The sequence below is a fragment of the Sphaerodactylus townsendi genome, linkage group LG01 (genome assembly GCF_021028975.2).
Source record: "Sphaerodactylus townsendi isolate TG3544 linkage group LG01, MPM_Stown_v2.3, whole genome shotgun sequence".
NCBI lineage: Eukaryota > Metazoa > Chordata > Lepidosauria > Squamata > Sphaerodactylidae > Sphaerodactylus > Sphaerodactylus townsendi.
In genome coordinates, this window is record NC_059425.1 from 67,140,949 (window position 1) to 67,157,815 (window position 16,867).

At 41.0% G+C, this 16,867-nt stretch overlaps 1 protein-coding gene across 2 annotated transcripts in view; it reads left to right on the forward strand.

The window, feature by feature from the left end:
* The window catches only part of ALK (ALK receptor tyrosine kinase), a 745,837-nt gene that overhangs the window by 713,532 nt on the left and 15,438 nt on the right, over positions 1 to 16,867 (forward strand). For both annotated transcript variants that reach the window (XM_048511093.1, XM_048511181.1), the window contains exons 22-24: positions 7,936 to 8,026; positions 9,066 to 9,130; positions 9,596 to 9,725. In XM_048511093.1, coding sequence (XP_048367050.1) covers positions 7,936 to 8,026; positions 9,066 to 9,130; positions 9,596 to 9,725 — 286 coding nt within the window. The remainder of the gene's footprint in view (positions 1 to 7,935; positions 8,027 to 9,065; positions 9,131 to 9,595; positions 9,726 to 16,867) is intronic.

Genomic DNA, 16,867 nt, shown 5'->3' on the forward strand with positions numbered 1-16,867 from the left:
TGATGGAGCCAAGGAATAGAAAGTCTTGAACCATTTCAATTACTTCATTGTCCACCATAAAGCTAAATAATTCTTCTACTTTGGCACTTTCTCCTTTAACTTTCAGAAGTAGTCATTTCAAGTTTTCACTGTTTTCTGCCAATAATGTAGTACCATCAGCATATCTCAAATTGTTAATGTTCCTCCTTGAGTTTTTACTCCACCTTCATCCAAATCTAATCCAGCTTTCCTCATGATATGATCTGCATACTGACTGAAGAGAAAACAAGATAAAGCCTAGTCTAATATCTGTGACAGTTGGAAGCCATTCTGTTTCACCACATTCTGTCCTAACAGTAGCCTCCTGTCCAGAGTACAGGTTGTGCATTAAAACAGTCAGATGCTGTTTCTTCTAAACATTTCTTCTAAACTAGCCATATCTTTCCATGATCTGCTAGTCAAATGTTTTGCTGTAATATATGAAACACAAGCTGATTTTCTTCTGAAATTCTCTCGTATCTTCCATTAACCAACATAAATATACAATATGATCTCTAGTGTCTCTTCCTTTTTTGAAGCCAGCTTGAACATCAGACATTTCCCATTCCATATATGGTAAATGGGAAGAGTTTGTAAGAGTTTGAGTATCACTTTGTTAGCATGAGAAATTGCTGCGGTGGTCTGACAGTTGCTGCAATCTTTGACATCTCCTTTTTGAGGAATTGAAATGTAACTTGACTGGTTCCATTCTGTGGGCTATTGTTTTGTTTTCCACATTTGTTGGAATATTTTTGTCAAGGTTTTGATGGACTCCGTTTTGTGGCTTGGAATTGTTCTATTAATATGGCACGTGCTCTTGGTGGTTTGTTTCTTGGAATTGTTCTCACAGCAGCTTTCACTTCACTTTCTAAAACTTTAGGTTCTTCTTCAAAAGATTCTTCTTGGATGGCATCTGTCATCCTTTCACCTCTTCTGTATAGTTCTTCCATGTTTTTCCATGTTGATCTTTCAACACATCTAACTGTACTTTAAATTTCCCTTTGATTTCTTGGATCTTGAACAGATATCTTGCTCTTCCTTTATTGTTGTTCTTTTCCATTTCTTTACACTGGTTATTATAATAGTTCTCTTTGTCTGCATGCAAGTCACTGGAACACTTTTGATTTTCCTGCTGTCACTTTTTACGTTTCCTTCCTTCCTTTTTAGTCTAGTTGTCTGGAAAGGTTCTGAGAAGTAAGCCCCTGAAAACTTGATGATTCCAGGTTCTGAATTTATAAGTTCTTATTTTAAATCCCAGCTAGACAAGGAAACAATCAATTCATCACATTCTTCAAAAAATCTGTCACATTCTTCTGGGAGTGGTTTTTTTAAGGTACAGAAAATTTCAACTCCTTTGTATTTTTATGTTCATGTCTGGAATAATAATTGGAGGGTGTCTTGGGGTTTTTTAAAAGATTTTTTTGTAATTGATGTTATGTTTTCCTTTAGTTATTTTTCTTGGGAGAAAGTTATTTGTTTTGTACCGTGCTTTGTATTTAATTTGATCATTTTTTCTGCTGTTTCCTAGAGATTTAAAGCTTTTAGTCCTCTCCAGTATGCCCACCACCCATCCAATTGTGAATCTCTTTCCATGTGAAATTTCAGCTTTCATATTTCATTAAGACACCCACCTTCAACAAACATGTCCAAAGAGTTTTCAGAACTGTCAACTCACCATATTTGCTCCATTGTGTTGCTAGACATTCAAATTCCTCATGGGATTTGTCTTCTGCTGCATGAACAACAATTTTTTAAACTTTTTAATTTAATTGTAGACTAGAATTGTAGACTGGAATAAGCAGTGACACAAAACTGGTGTAATGAGTACACAGGAGAAAATCTATCTCAACAGGGTGCATGATTTATTTATTTGCTCGTTTTCTGTTTCTTTAAATTATTAATCCTGAAAACCACTTTATAAAAATTGTTCTGTATCTACAATAATAATGCCAGACAAAATGAGAGACTGGGATGCCACACAAAATGTTTTTCCCATTTTCAGATACAAAATGTATAGTCCCATTCCATGGTGGGAGTGGTGGAGAGTTTCACTAGTGTCTTGCCCCTCCATCAGTATAAGGGCATCCCCACCAGCAGGGCCGGAGCAAAGGGAAACTGCACCCAGGGCACGTGTGCACCCTGTGCTCCTGCCATGCTCCCGCCTGCCCCCACCCATCTCCGGAATGCCCCCTCCATGCCCTCTTCACACCCCCACAGTGGCACACACCTGGTGCATTGCGTACCCCCATCCCCTTGGCGCTATGCCACTGCCCACCAGTGGAGAGAGCACAGATGCTAACATCTAGGCGCTTCACAGCTACTCAGCAGCAAAACTCAGAAGTGGGTGCCGCTGTGGAGCTATGCTGGCATCTAAGAGGATGCCAGCTTTGGGCAGGGGCCAGACTGGGGTGTTTCTAGTGCCTATGGAGTTAGGTTTATGCTTCCACCTAGTGATGTAACTCGATTTCAGGCTATTGGTGGGGGGAGGCTCTACTGGCAGCCTGGAGATTTATTTTTGCTGCTGCCTCCTTGTGCTGCTTGAAAGCCCTCTGGAGGTGGCATAGCAGCAGTGTTCTCAGCCCTGTGGGTTGGGCAGCCATCAGGTCATTATCATACAATATAAACAATTTGCACTGCTGTGACAATAGATATCTTGATCATGATAAGTATCTCTGCATGTACAACTAAGTTTTTAATGCACATAACTCTTGCACAATGATATCTATCAATACTACATTTCTTTGAAGGTGATGCAGATTTCAGTTGCTATCAACACACAACTCTCCATCACATTCTCATGCTGCTGGGGACACATTTCTGACTTCTGTACAAGCAAGAAGACATGTATCAAGGCCACTGTCCAATAAAAACAGAAACAACTCAGATGGGAAAGAAAAAGTTTGAGTGATTATTGAACAGATTTTTTTGAATTCTTAAACACATTTGGGATTTTACATAAGCAGAAAGAATAGTTTCAGATATGAATAGTATAAGTTCTCAGTTGTCATGAGTCCCCTCCTGCTTTAACTAGGTTCCAAAATCAGGCTATTACTTTGAGCAACCTTTCTAGTAAGAGTAGGAACAAGCCAGCAAAGCCCTACAAAGAGGGAGAGGGTTTCTCCTCCAAAAGGAATAATCTGATTGGCTTAGCACTTGCCAAAGAGAGAAAACAAGTACCTACCCATGCAAGGGGGCATGTTTAAAACAAGTTTGATACAGCTCTGAGGGGAGTTGTCAGGAACAACAATGGAGGAAAAGTCCCTTGCATAGGGTTGCCTGTGCTTGTTTTGAAAATTCCTGGATCTGGGGAGCAAAGTGAGTTCAGCATGTATGTGATGCCATAGAATCCACCATCTGAAGCTGCCATTCTCTTCGGGGAAATGACCCTGGTAGTCTACAGATTTGTAATTCTGGGAGAACTCCAGACCACAAATGGAGGTTGACAACCACACCCTGGCAGGATAGGCCTTTGTAGACCTGGCATAGTTCAGGATCTGTGAACTGTAAGTTATTGAGCTTGAGCACCAATTTATTCAAGTTGCATTAGCTTTCTGTGTTGTGTTGTCTGTTTGCATTGTCTCATGTGCTTGAAATCCTCCCCTTTTCTTTATTCGCCAATGCAAGTAATTGCATTCACTTTCCCTTTTGCTCTGTTTTCCCCATATAAAGTCAATAGTTGTGTTAAGAGAATGTGTGCCACTCCAGATAATTTGGCTGTAAAAGAACTTGGTTTTGCACTGTCTCAGATGTTAAAGGGACAGGTGGTAGCAGCTACCAAGGAACTGTCCATCAGCTATTGTTTCAGGGACAAGCAGTAGTCAAAATGGCAGCAGGAAAACTGGGGAAGGAGGGTCCTACATGTCTGGTCTCTCTCTGCCCTGATTGGTGTGTTCATGATAATATTATAGACACTGTATTTTATAATATTTGTTTTCTACAGTTTTCTATGTCAATTGCAATTGCTCCACCAAGAACATCCAAAATCCAACATCTTAAAGAATAGAACAGTTTATTCCATCAAAAGGTTTTGCAAATCAGAGGCTTGTTATTTTAGCTTTAGTTTTAGGTGAGGATGTTTTAATTATTATTATTATAAAACCACCTTAAACCATGAGGAACGGTGGGATATAAATGTTTTAATAACATTCATCAGATGCATGCAGTGTATATCCATCAGATAAATATATTTATATTTCAAAACTACAGAAGGGAAAATTGGGGAGGTGTTATAAAGAGAGGCCAAGTTGAGACAAGACCCAACTCAAAAAGGAGCAATCTGCTGAAAGAGGGTGAGAGCTACTCGAAATTGTTGTTCTTTTGCATCACATCAGAATAAAAAAGGTAAAGTTTCCCCTTCAGTCGTGTCCGACCCTGGGGTACCACTGTGAGCAGTGATTTCATAGGCAAGCCTCTTTTATGGGGCAGTTTGCCATTGCTTTCCCTGGCTATTTTTTACCCCCTAGCTTTGAGTTAGGTACTCATTTACTGACCAAGAAATGGATGGATGACTGAGTTGACCATGAGGCAGCTGCCAGGATATCTGACCCACTGGGGGCTCAAACTCCTGACCGTGTGAGTGGCAGTGCAAGCACTTAACCACTACGACATGCGGCTCCTCCACATCAGAATAAATGTACATAAATCTGGAATTAGAAAAAACAGTGTTTAGAAATTAGTGAGTAAAGATTTTACTCTTTCAGGGGAATTTTATTGCTGAACTAAAAGCTACTATTCTCTAACAAAAGAACTTCAACAGGATAATTCAGTGTGATAGTGGTAAATTAGGATCTATCAAGAAGTTGAACATTATTTCTCCCTCAAGGGTGAACCAGGGTTTGAGATTTCTCACTTACTATAAGTGCTAATATCATATCCTATTCCTTACAGATATTAATTAGCTCTGCTAAACATCTATACTTTTATAACTGAATCTACTTATCATGTTCCTTCTTGCACTCGGTTACATTAGGTCTGATTTTTTAATCTTTCATTGGCTGTTTCCATCCACATTAAGTTGATTGATTACACTTTTGATTCACTCTTATCCTGATGGTGGCATAAATTCTTCAATGTGCCCTCTGGCTACCCATTGGAATTAAGAACATCCACTGAATTTGTCCCACCATCATCCTTTTAAACATCATATTGGGTTTTAGCTAGAGCATGTGTGGCCAGCCAAAAGTAACGGAAACCACAGTTGGCATAAAGCATGGGGGTTTGGGGCAAACTTGAAATGTAGCTGAGAAGTCCTTTCACCAGACCATGTGATCAGGCCTGCAGATCCCACTGCCTCTTTGGCACTGTCAAACTACTTAGACAGCAGGCCAGAGCTAAAAGAGTCTGAGAAGGGTAAAGGAATAGATATGAATGGCAGAACCCACTGTGATGGGTGACTTTGGACTTGACCTTTAGCACATTGGCCAACCAGGTGGCTCCTACTTCAACTTTAATCTTCATCCTGAAAGCCCTAAAACAAGGGCCTGGGCTACAACATAAAACCACATGAATGAGTCTCAGTCACTGGGAGCTCTGCCTTACAAAATGCACACATTGGGTGGGATACACACAGAATGTGTACTAAAGTGGCCTTTGGGAAAATGCATCGCTTTGGCCAAATCTGTAAAAAGGGTGCGAACATCTTGGAAAGGGGTATTGCTTTCCAGGGAAAAGGGGTTTTGAGCTTGTGACTTAGTAGGCTGAGGATGTTACTTGCTAGCAGGTTCCTCTGTTGAAGGGCTATCAGAACCAGTAGTAGCATTGCCTTAATAGTACTCCATAAAATTCAGCCTTGACTGTCGTTACAAGTGGAGAGAACACGGTTATAGCATCATAAGGTTTAATTTGATAATACAAAAAAGGAGCTGCTTGAGTTTGAATGAAGTCAATTTAGAGATGGATAAGGATAACATTCTGTACTGTCGGTATTTTCAGTTAGGGGATTACATAACAATGGATATAAGGAATGGGACCTTGAAGACTGCTGTGACAAACTTCAAAATAACTATTCTAAGCAATGTATCAACAAAAGAAATGGGATAAAAAATACTCTGCCTTAATAGACCTACAAAACCAATTGGGAAATAACTTTAAGAGAAAATAGGGGGAAATGACTAGGTAGGTAATAACAGAGGATATATGGAGTTGAATTTTCACTATGGGTTCAACAGCATCGCCCTGTACCTGTTTCAAGGAAAGTCATTATAAGGTTATGAATAACTGACATCTTTCATCATATTGGTTAAATAACATTTCTAAAATGGCTAGGACCAATGTTGATATCGTGATCTTCCAGCAGCTGGTTTTACCAGTCTATTGCAAGTGTGCCAGGCAATGTAATTAATTTTTTTTGTTATCAAATGAGTTCATAATTAATCACAATTACTAGTTTGATCCAGTAGACATTCTTATGGAGTATACTCACTGCAAATAATTTACTGGGGTACAATCCAGTAAATAAAGGCCAACACATATTAATTTGGAATTTTGTAATTATGACAAAAAAGTTTCTGTTTCCAAATAGTGAACAATGGTGAACACCTCAATTAGGGAAAGGTTAGCTAAGATTTAAAAATTTGAGCGGGTAGGTAAAATTAATAAATTGTGCAATTTCAGTGCTGTGGCAGGAACCTTTGCTAGCTGTTGCCATTTATTTGACTACTGTAATGTAGCAATGTAACCTTCATGCATACAAATATATGTGTATTGAATTGCTTTAGTTTTTTGTCTTAAAGTTCTGTGTGTTTATGGTTCACTGGTTTCATTCTTGGAGCTTGCATGCCCTGAAACAGCTATATGATTGAAATAAAATTAATTTTAAATTTTTTTAAGTCAAAAGACAAGAGAAAAGACAAATGTAAACCTGGCTGTTTCCACACGGGCGGAATACAGTGCCCCAGCAACGCTAAAAATGCCGTCCCTGGGGTGATAGGCCGCTTTTAATAATGCTGACTTAGCATGAGAGTGGCATAGATGTTATTGTTGAACCTCGCTCAAGGAGCAAGGTTTTTCAACAGTGGTGTCTTCCAACCGCTGCCGTGCGAACGACAGCAGGTAGAAGGCGCCATTTCCCACCCCCCACCTTCCTTGAACACCGTACCACCGTCTCCTGGCTTCCGGCCCGTCGCAGAGGCCAGGGGACTCGCCCCTCTGGTCTGCGACTCCAGAGCCACTGCTCCAGCCTGCGGGAGGGGGTATCCCCTGGCCTCTGCGATGTGCCAGAAGCCAGGAGATGGAGGTAACATTCAGAGACAAGCGCAGCCTGTGCTTGAAGAGCTGTGCCTCCACCTGCCACCCTACCCCGGGAACCATCTGCCGAGGCGGTCCGAGGGGAGTCGCGTTGGCATTCTGCATGGATGGTCCCGGTAGGGATGCAGGCAGTGGCACAGCCTTCGCACAGGCTGCGTCATCCCTGAATGCCATACCGCTGTCTCCTGGCTTCCGGCCCGTCGCAGAGGCCAGGGGACTCGCCCCTCTGGCCTGTGACTCCAGAGCCACTGCTCCAGCCTGCGGGAGGGGGTATCCCCTGGCCTCTGCGATGTGCCAGAAGCCAGGAGATGGAGGTATGGCATTCAGGGACAGCGCAGCCTGTGCGAAGGCTGTGCCTCCACCTGCACCCCTACCGGAACCATCTGTTCGAACGGTCCCGGGGAGGTGCGTTGGCATTGTTTGCATGGATGGTCCCGGTAGGGGTGCAGGCAGCGGCACAGCCTTTCCACACCGTGCGAGCGGGGGTGCATCAGCATTGTTTATACCGACACACCCCCGCTCACGCCCGTGCGGAAAGGGCCTAACATAGCTCGAAATACTTCCAATGCGAACATTTCACAAAATGAATTTTAGATGTTTGGTCCATTTTATATAACACAGGGTTACCTCTAATGTGCATTAAAACATTTTTCCGTGTTCTGATTTGTCCAGAGGATTGGGCCATGGAGCCTTCGGGGAGGTGTATGAAGGTCAAGTGGTTGGGATCCCCAGCGACCCCAATCCTTTGCAAGTAGCTGTCAAAGTAAGTGAAAAATGGGTGAATTGGTCAAATGGAAGTATTCAGGTGGCATTTTTGTTACAAAAGAGAAGACGCAGCTAAATCCATTTCATCAGATGCTTCAGGAAAAAGCTGAATACACTCATTACGATGGCATTTGGGGGGAATTGAAAAAAACAGAGTTGCTATTCAGCAACATTTCATTTTACACCTCAAGCCCCTCTTTAGAAGATGCTGAACAAAAATCCTGTTCGTGGAAGAAGCTCTGAATTACTCATAGAAATATAGAGCTGGAAGGGACCCCCCAGGGTCTTCTAGTCACAACTACCTCCACTCCAGCCCTGCTCTATGCTCAGAGGAAGGCAAAAAAAAACCCCTGAAGGATCTGTGGCCAGTCTGGTGCAGAGGAAAATTCCTTCCTGACCCCAAAGGGATGACTGGCATTACCCTGGGCATATAAAAAAAGGGCCACAAGAGCTGAGCACTGGCTCATTCCTTCCTGCCCTCCCACTAATGTTCTGCTTGAATTCATAGTAAGTCATAGAACCAGTAATGCTGTCAGATGGTCATTTAACCTCTGCTTAAATATCTTCAAAGAAGAAGAGCCCACTACCTCCCAAGGAAGCCTGTTTCACTGAGGAACCATGCTGACCATCGGGACATTTTTTTCTAATGTTCAGCCAAAAACTCTTTTGATTTAATGTCAACTGCTGATATTGGTCTGGCAACAGAAAACAACTTCAAACCATCTTCTATATGGCAGTCCTTCAAATACTTGAAGATGGCTATCAAGACTATTCTCAGTTATCTGACCATTGCAGACCCCCACCTCTACATTCCTTCTCAGTTTTCTTTTGCTACCTAGGTTTTCACAGTGCCAGTCAAGATGGTATAGCAGGCTTAGTATGGCAATGGAGTAGATGGAAAAAGCTTTTTCTGCTGATTTCTGCTAAGAATGGGGGCCAGTCTGGTCTAAGAAACTTGTAAAGGTGAGCCTACAGCAAGTTATTGTGGATCCATGAAAAAAGTTTCCTCATGTCTCTCTCTCTCTGTTCTTTTCTAGACTTTGCCAGAGGTTTGTTCGGAGCAAGATGAGTTGGATTTCCTCATGGAAGCTCTTATAATCAGGTGTGTTGTTTAAAGTTGATGAAAGCCTTTCCACCTCAAGACACATCCAATAGAATGAAAAGCCATGGGTGGGTATTTTGTACCTGCTGACATGTGGATTAGACTATTTTGATAATGTGATTGAGAATGTTCAGGGTAACAAGTGAATCATTATCTTCAAAGCAGATGAAGGCTTGTTCTGGGACTAGACATAGTTGTATGACCTTCTCCACATGGCATTGCAGTCGCTTCTAGGACTGGCAATCTTTTGAAAAACAAACAGGCTTCAGAATTGGAGATCCTTCATTTACAAAATTCCCAATCCAAGACTTTTCAGACTTTTAGTTTTCTTCTCCAACCAGACCCTAAGAATAACATCTGGTCTCCAACTGACCTGGATAAAAAAGACCCCACACTATCAGGATCAAATCTGTCAGGCAGACTGTGTCTTTTGAATTCAGCATTGTTTCTTCATGTCTCTTCTAGCAAGTTCAACCATCAAAATATTGTGCGCTGCATTGGGGTCAGCCTGCAAGCATTACCACGCTTCATTCTACTGGAGCTCATGGCTGGAGGAGATCTGAAATCTTTTCTGAGAGAAACACGACCTAGACCGGTAAGGGGAAAATAATAGCTTAATGCTATAATTTGAAACCTGTTTTCTTTTACCTCACTTTTGCAGATAAGTGTTTTACCATACAGCCTGCATAAAATCTGTCTTGCTGGGTCCTAAAAGTAATGGGGGATCTACACTAAGGCTCATTCCGCACATGCAGAATAATGCACTTTCAAACTGCTTTCAGTGCTCTTTGAAGCTGTGCGGAATAGCAAAATCCACTTGCAAACAGTTGTGAAAGTGGTTTGAAAATGCATTATTTTGCGTGTGCGGAAGGGGCCTAAGAGTGACTCTGTCAAACATGTTATATGACTGCAAGATATTTCAATAGCCATGTTGGCCCAGAGTATTAAAAAATCCAGTTAATCTCTTGGATTGACTCTTGTGCTAATATTGCAAAGTTCCAACATAAGGAAACATGATTGCATAAAATTGACCATGCATGGGTATATTATCAGGTTTGGAGTCTTACGATGGGATTGCTTTCACTCTGAGAGTAGTGCAGCAGTTCCTGTGGGCCTTCAGAGGAGAATTCAGAGGGGTGTACTAGGAATGCTGAGAAGGCAGGATTTGTTCTGGACTGTGATAGCAGCATTTTATATAATATCTCCATTTAAACTAGCATTTTAAAATTGCTATCAAATTACTGATGAGCTGCTACTGTATGAGAAAACCCTGTATAGTTTTTTATCTTGTGATGCAGAAAATATAAAGTCGCTACTCAATAGAAGCCACATGTATGAACAAATCCAGTGTGTGATGGACTCAGTTCGATCACACTTTCGACAAACTGAAAGGAAATTCACACATATTGGATAAAAACCTTTTGTGACCCTAGAGGTAGTAAAACAAATAATATAACAGATTATAATATAATACAGTTCCCCCCAAAGGCAAAATGACATTAGAGCCATCCTGATAGATCAGACCATATATCCTTTTTTCAGCAGTAGCCCGCCAGTTTTTACTGAGAAGCCCAAATGCAGGAAGTAAAAACAACAGCTGGTATTTAAAAGTGTGCTTCCGGGAACACAGGAGTTTCCAGTTATCTTGGCTAATAGCCATTAATGGCTAAAGCCATCTGAGGCAGTGGCCATCATTACTTCTTAGGGCAGCAAGTTTGAAGGAGCATTTGCTTTTTTCTGCACTGCATCAGTTGTTTGAAGGAGCATTTGCTTTTTTCTGCCCTGCATCTTTGACCCATGACCTTGAGATTTAATATGTACATGGAATACAGTGATATTCACTAAATTTCTTGGGAGTCACACGTGGCTCTTCTGAGCACTGTTCCTCCATGAGGCACCTGCCCCATTTTTTTCAGGGAAATGGGCAATGCCATTGCAAGGGGGGGGGGCTTGTGTTTGGTAGGTAGTTCCCACCTTGGAACAGCTGTCAGAGGAACAGATAAACTGTTAACCTTCCTGAGACACAAGGTCCTCAGCCACCTTTTTGGAAATGTTTCTAGAGGTTGCAAGAGACAATGGAATGAGTTAAATCCCCCCCCCCTAAACCTTCTAAGTAGGGATCAGAGATTTGGAATTTCCAAAAGGGTAGAAAGGATTTCAGGAAGAACCTCCAGGAAAAGGTTCTGTGACCCAGGCTGACCTGGTCAGTGGTTGGAGAAAGAGATTAAATAAAACTCCTGAGATCAAGGAGGATGTGCCTTCTGGTTGAAACTTGCAGTGGGGACAGAGCTCTGGCCTGAGGTCTAGAGGAGGCAACCATTTTGACCAGAGCTGCCCCAGAGAGCTGGCACAATCTTCAGATAATGGAGACTTTATAGAGATCTGGAACATTCTAAGCTTAGTGCCCTGCCTTATATTCTTTTTTCCAATTTATTTTTATTTTATTTTTATAAGCATAAACAGAACAGAACATTGAGAGAAATAGGAACCGCATTATAACATTTACAGTTGCATTAAAAGAAGAAGAATAAGTATATATGTAATATTATTGACAGTGATATAATGAACAATAAGCAATGCACGATGATCGTGACTATTATGAGCATTGAATAGTGATATCTTAATAAATCTTAGCATTAATAATTAGATATTATTTACAATATTTAGTAAACAGTAATAATGTTTAACAATATTATAAATTGTGATAAAATAGAATAAAGACTCACAGTGGTGACTATTACTGTAAATTTCTAGAAGTATTTCCCAATTTTTTAGTTTTATCTCGTTATAAATGTTATACTTTTTTGAGATATAATAAATTGCTATAATTCCCCTTGATATACAGTTATGATTTATAATAGAATAAAGGAAAAGCATATTATATGTTGCGTATCACATATGAAATAAACTATGTGTCTTAGCACTTATTATTTATAATCTACCAGATTGTAAACTTTGGAATATGCATTGTAACATTGTGACATTATAACTATGCAGTATTACATTGTAATATTGTAACCACATGACATTTGACAAAAATAAGGTGTTGCAAATAAAGAGGTTTTTCATTTGTAGGAATTGTTTAACCCATTTATGTTACAAGATAGTATTTTCTTAAGGTCCGTGTTAGCCATTAGTTTAGTTGTTGTTGTCTGGTTATTCTTTGTTTGTTTTGGTTTGTTTATGGTTTCTTCTTTAGTTGCTTGTGTTATGTAGATTTTGTGTGTTTGTGTTTAGAAAGTCCTGTGCTTTTAGTACCATTGACAAGTTCACCCTATTATAGTTCCAGATAACGGAAATCCCTTCTGGGAATAACCATCTGTAGGAGATGTTATTTCCTCGTAGAATGTCTGTAAGAAAGTAATATGACTTTCTCTTCTTTAGGAAATATGTTAGGATTTCTTTTAGAATGATATTCTAACAAATGATAGGGCATGCATAAACAAAGGAATAGAGGATTTGTGTTTCTTTTATTTGTTGTGGATCCCTTGCTCAGTCTGGTGCAGTGCTAAAAGTATGCTTGTAAACATTTTCTTTTAAATACATTTTTTAAACCTTTGGATACTGGTAGCTGGATGCTATGTGCTGTACCACATAGGCCTCCACCATTTTAGACATTCTATTTTAAAAAGGAAGCACCAGGAGGGGGAGGGCTGGCCACTGGCTATTCCTCCAAAGGTGCAGCAGGCAGTAAATCATCCCTGTGGTGCCCAGGAGTGGGGCCTCAGTTGGAAAGGAAGCTTGGGAGTCCTGTCTTTCCCCCAATAAGCAATTCCTACAACTGTCAGGTGGTGGTAGAAATTACTTGAGAGACAGAGACAGAGAGAGATCCCTCTAGGAAAAGTTGGGAACCTTTGGCAAAGGATAAGAAGTGGAATAAAGCCTGCAGGTCAGAACTGGCCTGTTCCACCACTGATGGTAGTTATGGATGTGGGCTAGGAAGGCAGCATAGTGTAACCTGATCTCATCAGATTTCAGGCGCTAATCAGGAATGGTATTTGAATAGGAAACTACCAAGGAAGACTCACTTTGCAAAGGAAAGCAACGGTAAATCACCTCTGCTTCTTACCTGCCTTGAAAGCCTCTTGATTGGGTTGCCATCATATATATGTATGTCCATAACTGCTCATGTGACTTGTCATGAGCCACTGAGCGAGGGTCACTGTGTTAATGGTATATTCTGTGGGACGGGGAGAGAGACCAAGACTCGATTCGATTTCGAATACCTTTAATGGCATATAAATTGTTTAAGATTAACTTAGCAAGATAATAACAGCCTTTACAACTTTACAATTTCTGATGAGTTAAAATAACCCCATTTAAAAATTTAGCCACCGCTTCCAACAGCTCGTAGTTGTGGCTGTTTAAAAGATATATAACCTTCTGTTTATCTGTAATGCCTTCACTTCCATTCAGGAAGGGGATTATGTGCTTCTTCCTACCTATCTCATAAAAAGGACAATTCAACAGCATATGAGATACTGTTTCCACAGAACCCATGCCACACGGGCATTTTCTTTCCATATGTGGGATTCCAGGGTGGGCGTCCAAGACTAAAGGAAGAAGGCGGGGCGATACATACCTAGCTAAGGTGATTGCTCTACGCATACCAGGCCTCCAACCAGGAGATAAAGGTGCTGGGCTGCAATTGTCTATCCACAGGTATTCCCAGAGAGATCTGAGAACAGGTTTGGCTTCCTCTAGCATCTGTTGAAGCGCTCTCTGTCCAAAGTCTCTTCTTGATGACCCCCATAGACCTCCTGCGCTGTTAGCATTAGCAGGTCCTCCAAGGAAATGCCCAACTCATTAAGTTTGGCTTCGATTTTTAACCCACCACTGGGTTGTGTGGAGGATGGAAGTCCCTGGGATGTATAGTCCAGTTCATCTCGGTCGGCTCGCGTCCCTGGCCCAAAACTTGGATAATGTACGGCACCAGGCCAGAGTTTCCAGCCAATCCTGGCCTGTTTCTAAGCACAAGGGCAGCATAGGGAATAGAATGGGGCAAGCCAAGGATTTTATACAGAAAGTATGACTGGACTTTCCTTTCAACCTCTCTTCTCCATGCCCCTATCCAGATGGGGATCCCATAAAGGAGTTGTTGACTCACTTTGGCATTAAATGCTCTCAACGCAGCACCAGGATGTATCCTCGGCCTTTCCCATAGAGGAAGCGTGTAATGGCTGAGGCACTTAATTTAGCGGCGGAGATGGCCCGATTCCTATGTAGTGTCCAGGAGACCCTATATGATGGTAAGGTAAGCCCTAGGTAATTTATATGACTGCACCTAACCGAAACTACTGTGGCCTATCATGATTGGTGGCTTTCCATTTTATGGGTAAATACCACAATTTTTTGGATTTATCTAAGTTAAGTTGCAAATCGTTGAGGTGTGCGGTATTCTATACAACACTCTAAAGCTCTCCTTAGTCCGGCTAGAGTGCGTGAAAGTACAACTCGCGTCATCAGCAAACAGAAGCAGAGGTATGGAAGTTGAGCCCAGAGCTGGACTATGTACTTGGGCCTCACTTAGTGTGGAAGCTAGATCATTAATAAAGAGCTTAAAGAGTGTAGGAGCCAATACGCATAACCTTGTTTCACGCCTTTTGTAACTTGTTTTTTTGGGTTTAACAATCCCTCCATGTTACATCTCACGTGGCAATAGGTGTTTGTGTGCAGGATCTTAATTAATTCAAGCAACCTTGGCTCTACACCTTGGCTGCTGAGTTTCTTCCAGAGAATCTCTCTATTAACAGAATCAAATGCGCCCAAGACTGAGAGGAGATGATAAGCCAAAAAAAATGAAATTCGAACTCCTGCTTCATCATTTTGCCTCGGCATCAATTGTTTCCTGGTAGTCCACAATCAGAATGTAATCAGAGATCAACCGATCTGCGGGTGATTCGGGGTGGGGCCCCCTTTCGGTGCCAGTTTCCCCAAGTTGCGTGCCCCATTAGCTACCTTAGTTTTTCTTTGGGGGGGGGGGGGAGCCAGAATATAAATTTAGTAACTAAATCTCAGAGAGTTACTGGAATTTGCTAGGAAGGATTTTTCTTGTAGCTTTTTTGAAAGCTGTCAACTTTGATAAATTTACATCACAGCACTGAACATATTTACGTAGAGATAAGCAACATGTATTTCAACAGAACCTACTTCCTAGTAGATCTGCTTAGGACTTCAGTCTCAGCTTTCTCTTAGCAAAACAAAATAGGGCATAACTGAATCAAAATAAAACTGAATGTACAGATGTTTGATGAAAGATGTGTAGTTTGAATTATTGTTTTCATTACTGCAAGTAAATATAACTACATGTTCTTTGTTTCATATGCATTAGGACATGAGGCTTCCCAGAATGAGTTTGCATAGTCAAGATGAATGACTATGGTTTCTGTGGTTGGTTATGTGGGTTAGTGAACAGATGTCTTAGATCATCTTAAAAATGCATACTCTCTTGACAGAAATACAGGATACTTAGTTCCTGGCTATTGCTGGTCATGGAACAGTGCCACATTAGTTCTTATAGCTAGTGATGCCCAAGTTAACATGGCACCTAGTGACAGAATATAGAATTAAACTTTCTAAACTCCAGATAGCTGCACAGTGGGTAGATCAAGAATTAGCATTCTCAAGACTAGTCAGACAAAGAAGACAAATCTCCCAAGAAATTACTTTTTGGAAAATAATCTATAATAGGGTGAGAGACACCTTCCTAATTCCTACTGAATAAGTTATATACAAGCATTCAACCACAGAGGAAAACTAGAAAAGGGCATCTCCACAGTAAAATTAGATTTCTAAGCTGGGCCCAGAAATTATTTCACCCCTTTGGCATTTAAAGCAAACATATGTGAAATACAGATAAGAGGGGAAAAAAAACTTTGTGAATCTTTGGTTCTGCAAACTCACTATAAATCAACATAGTTTCTCAGGCAATCCTTAATATATACTTTTTTATTTTACCAAGTCTAAACATGATTTGTTTTCACCTCTTCCATGCCCCTTTCACCTTAATTTATAAAATTTTCTGTGGGAAGCACAGTGGGTCATTAGTTCTGCAACAAGGTCATGAGATTGATAGAGGCAGAGAACAGAGGCCTCAGAACTGGAATTTGCAGATGCTCTGAACACCATAGACTTCTAAGGAATTAAAAAGACTTCTCCGCTCAAGGGGTTTGCACGTAAAAAAGCAATCAGGAGAGGTTTGGGGAAGATAAGCAGTAATTTCCCTCCTTTGTATCCTGAAGCTTGTTGCTCAAAGCAGTGATTATGCCGAACAATGGAGTCAGGTTGTTGTTCTGTCACCTTTCAGAAGGTTTGACCTAACAAGGGGATGTGTCACTTTAATGCTTTCAGCCCATCCCTCCCTCTGAGCCACAGCCACGCATTTCTAGCTGACTGCATCATCCCTTCATCCAGGGAACAAGAGAAGCGAGAATAAAAGACTGTGCACACTTGTTTTTTTAAGACTAAAGGAAGAGTTGTACACAAAATTTAGTAGTACCTTAGTCTACAATACCTGTGAATGGTACCTGTTGATACTGCTGTGTCAGAACTGCACAGAGGTCCTCAATTTTTTTTAAAAAAGTACTTTGCTGCATGGATGCTGTTTTTTCTAAGCTTGTCCTCTCAAGGTGTAAGAAACAAAAAAAGGGGGGGAGGACCGAAGCACTGCATTCAGTGTCCTGCCCAAATATTCATTTTTCTCCGATTCAAACATTAGAAGAAAGTTGAGGTTTACTA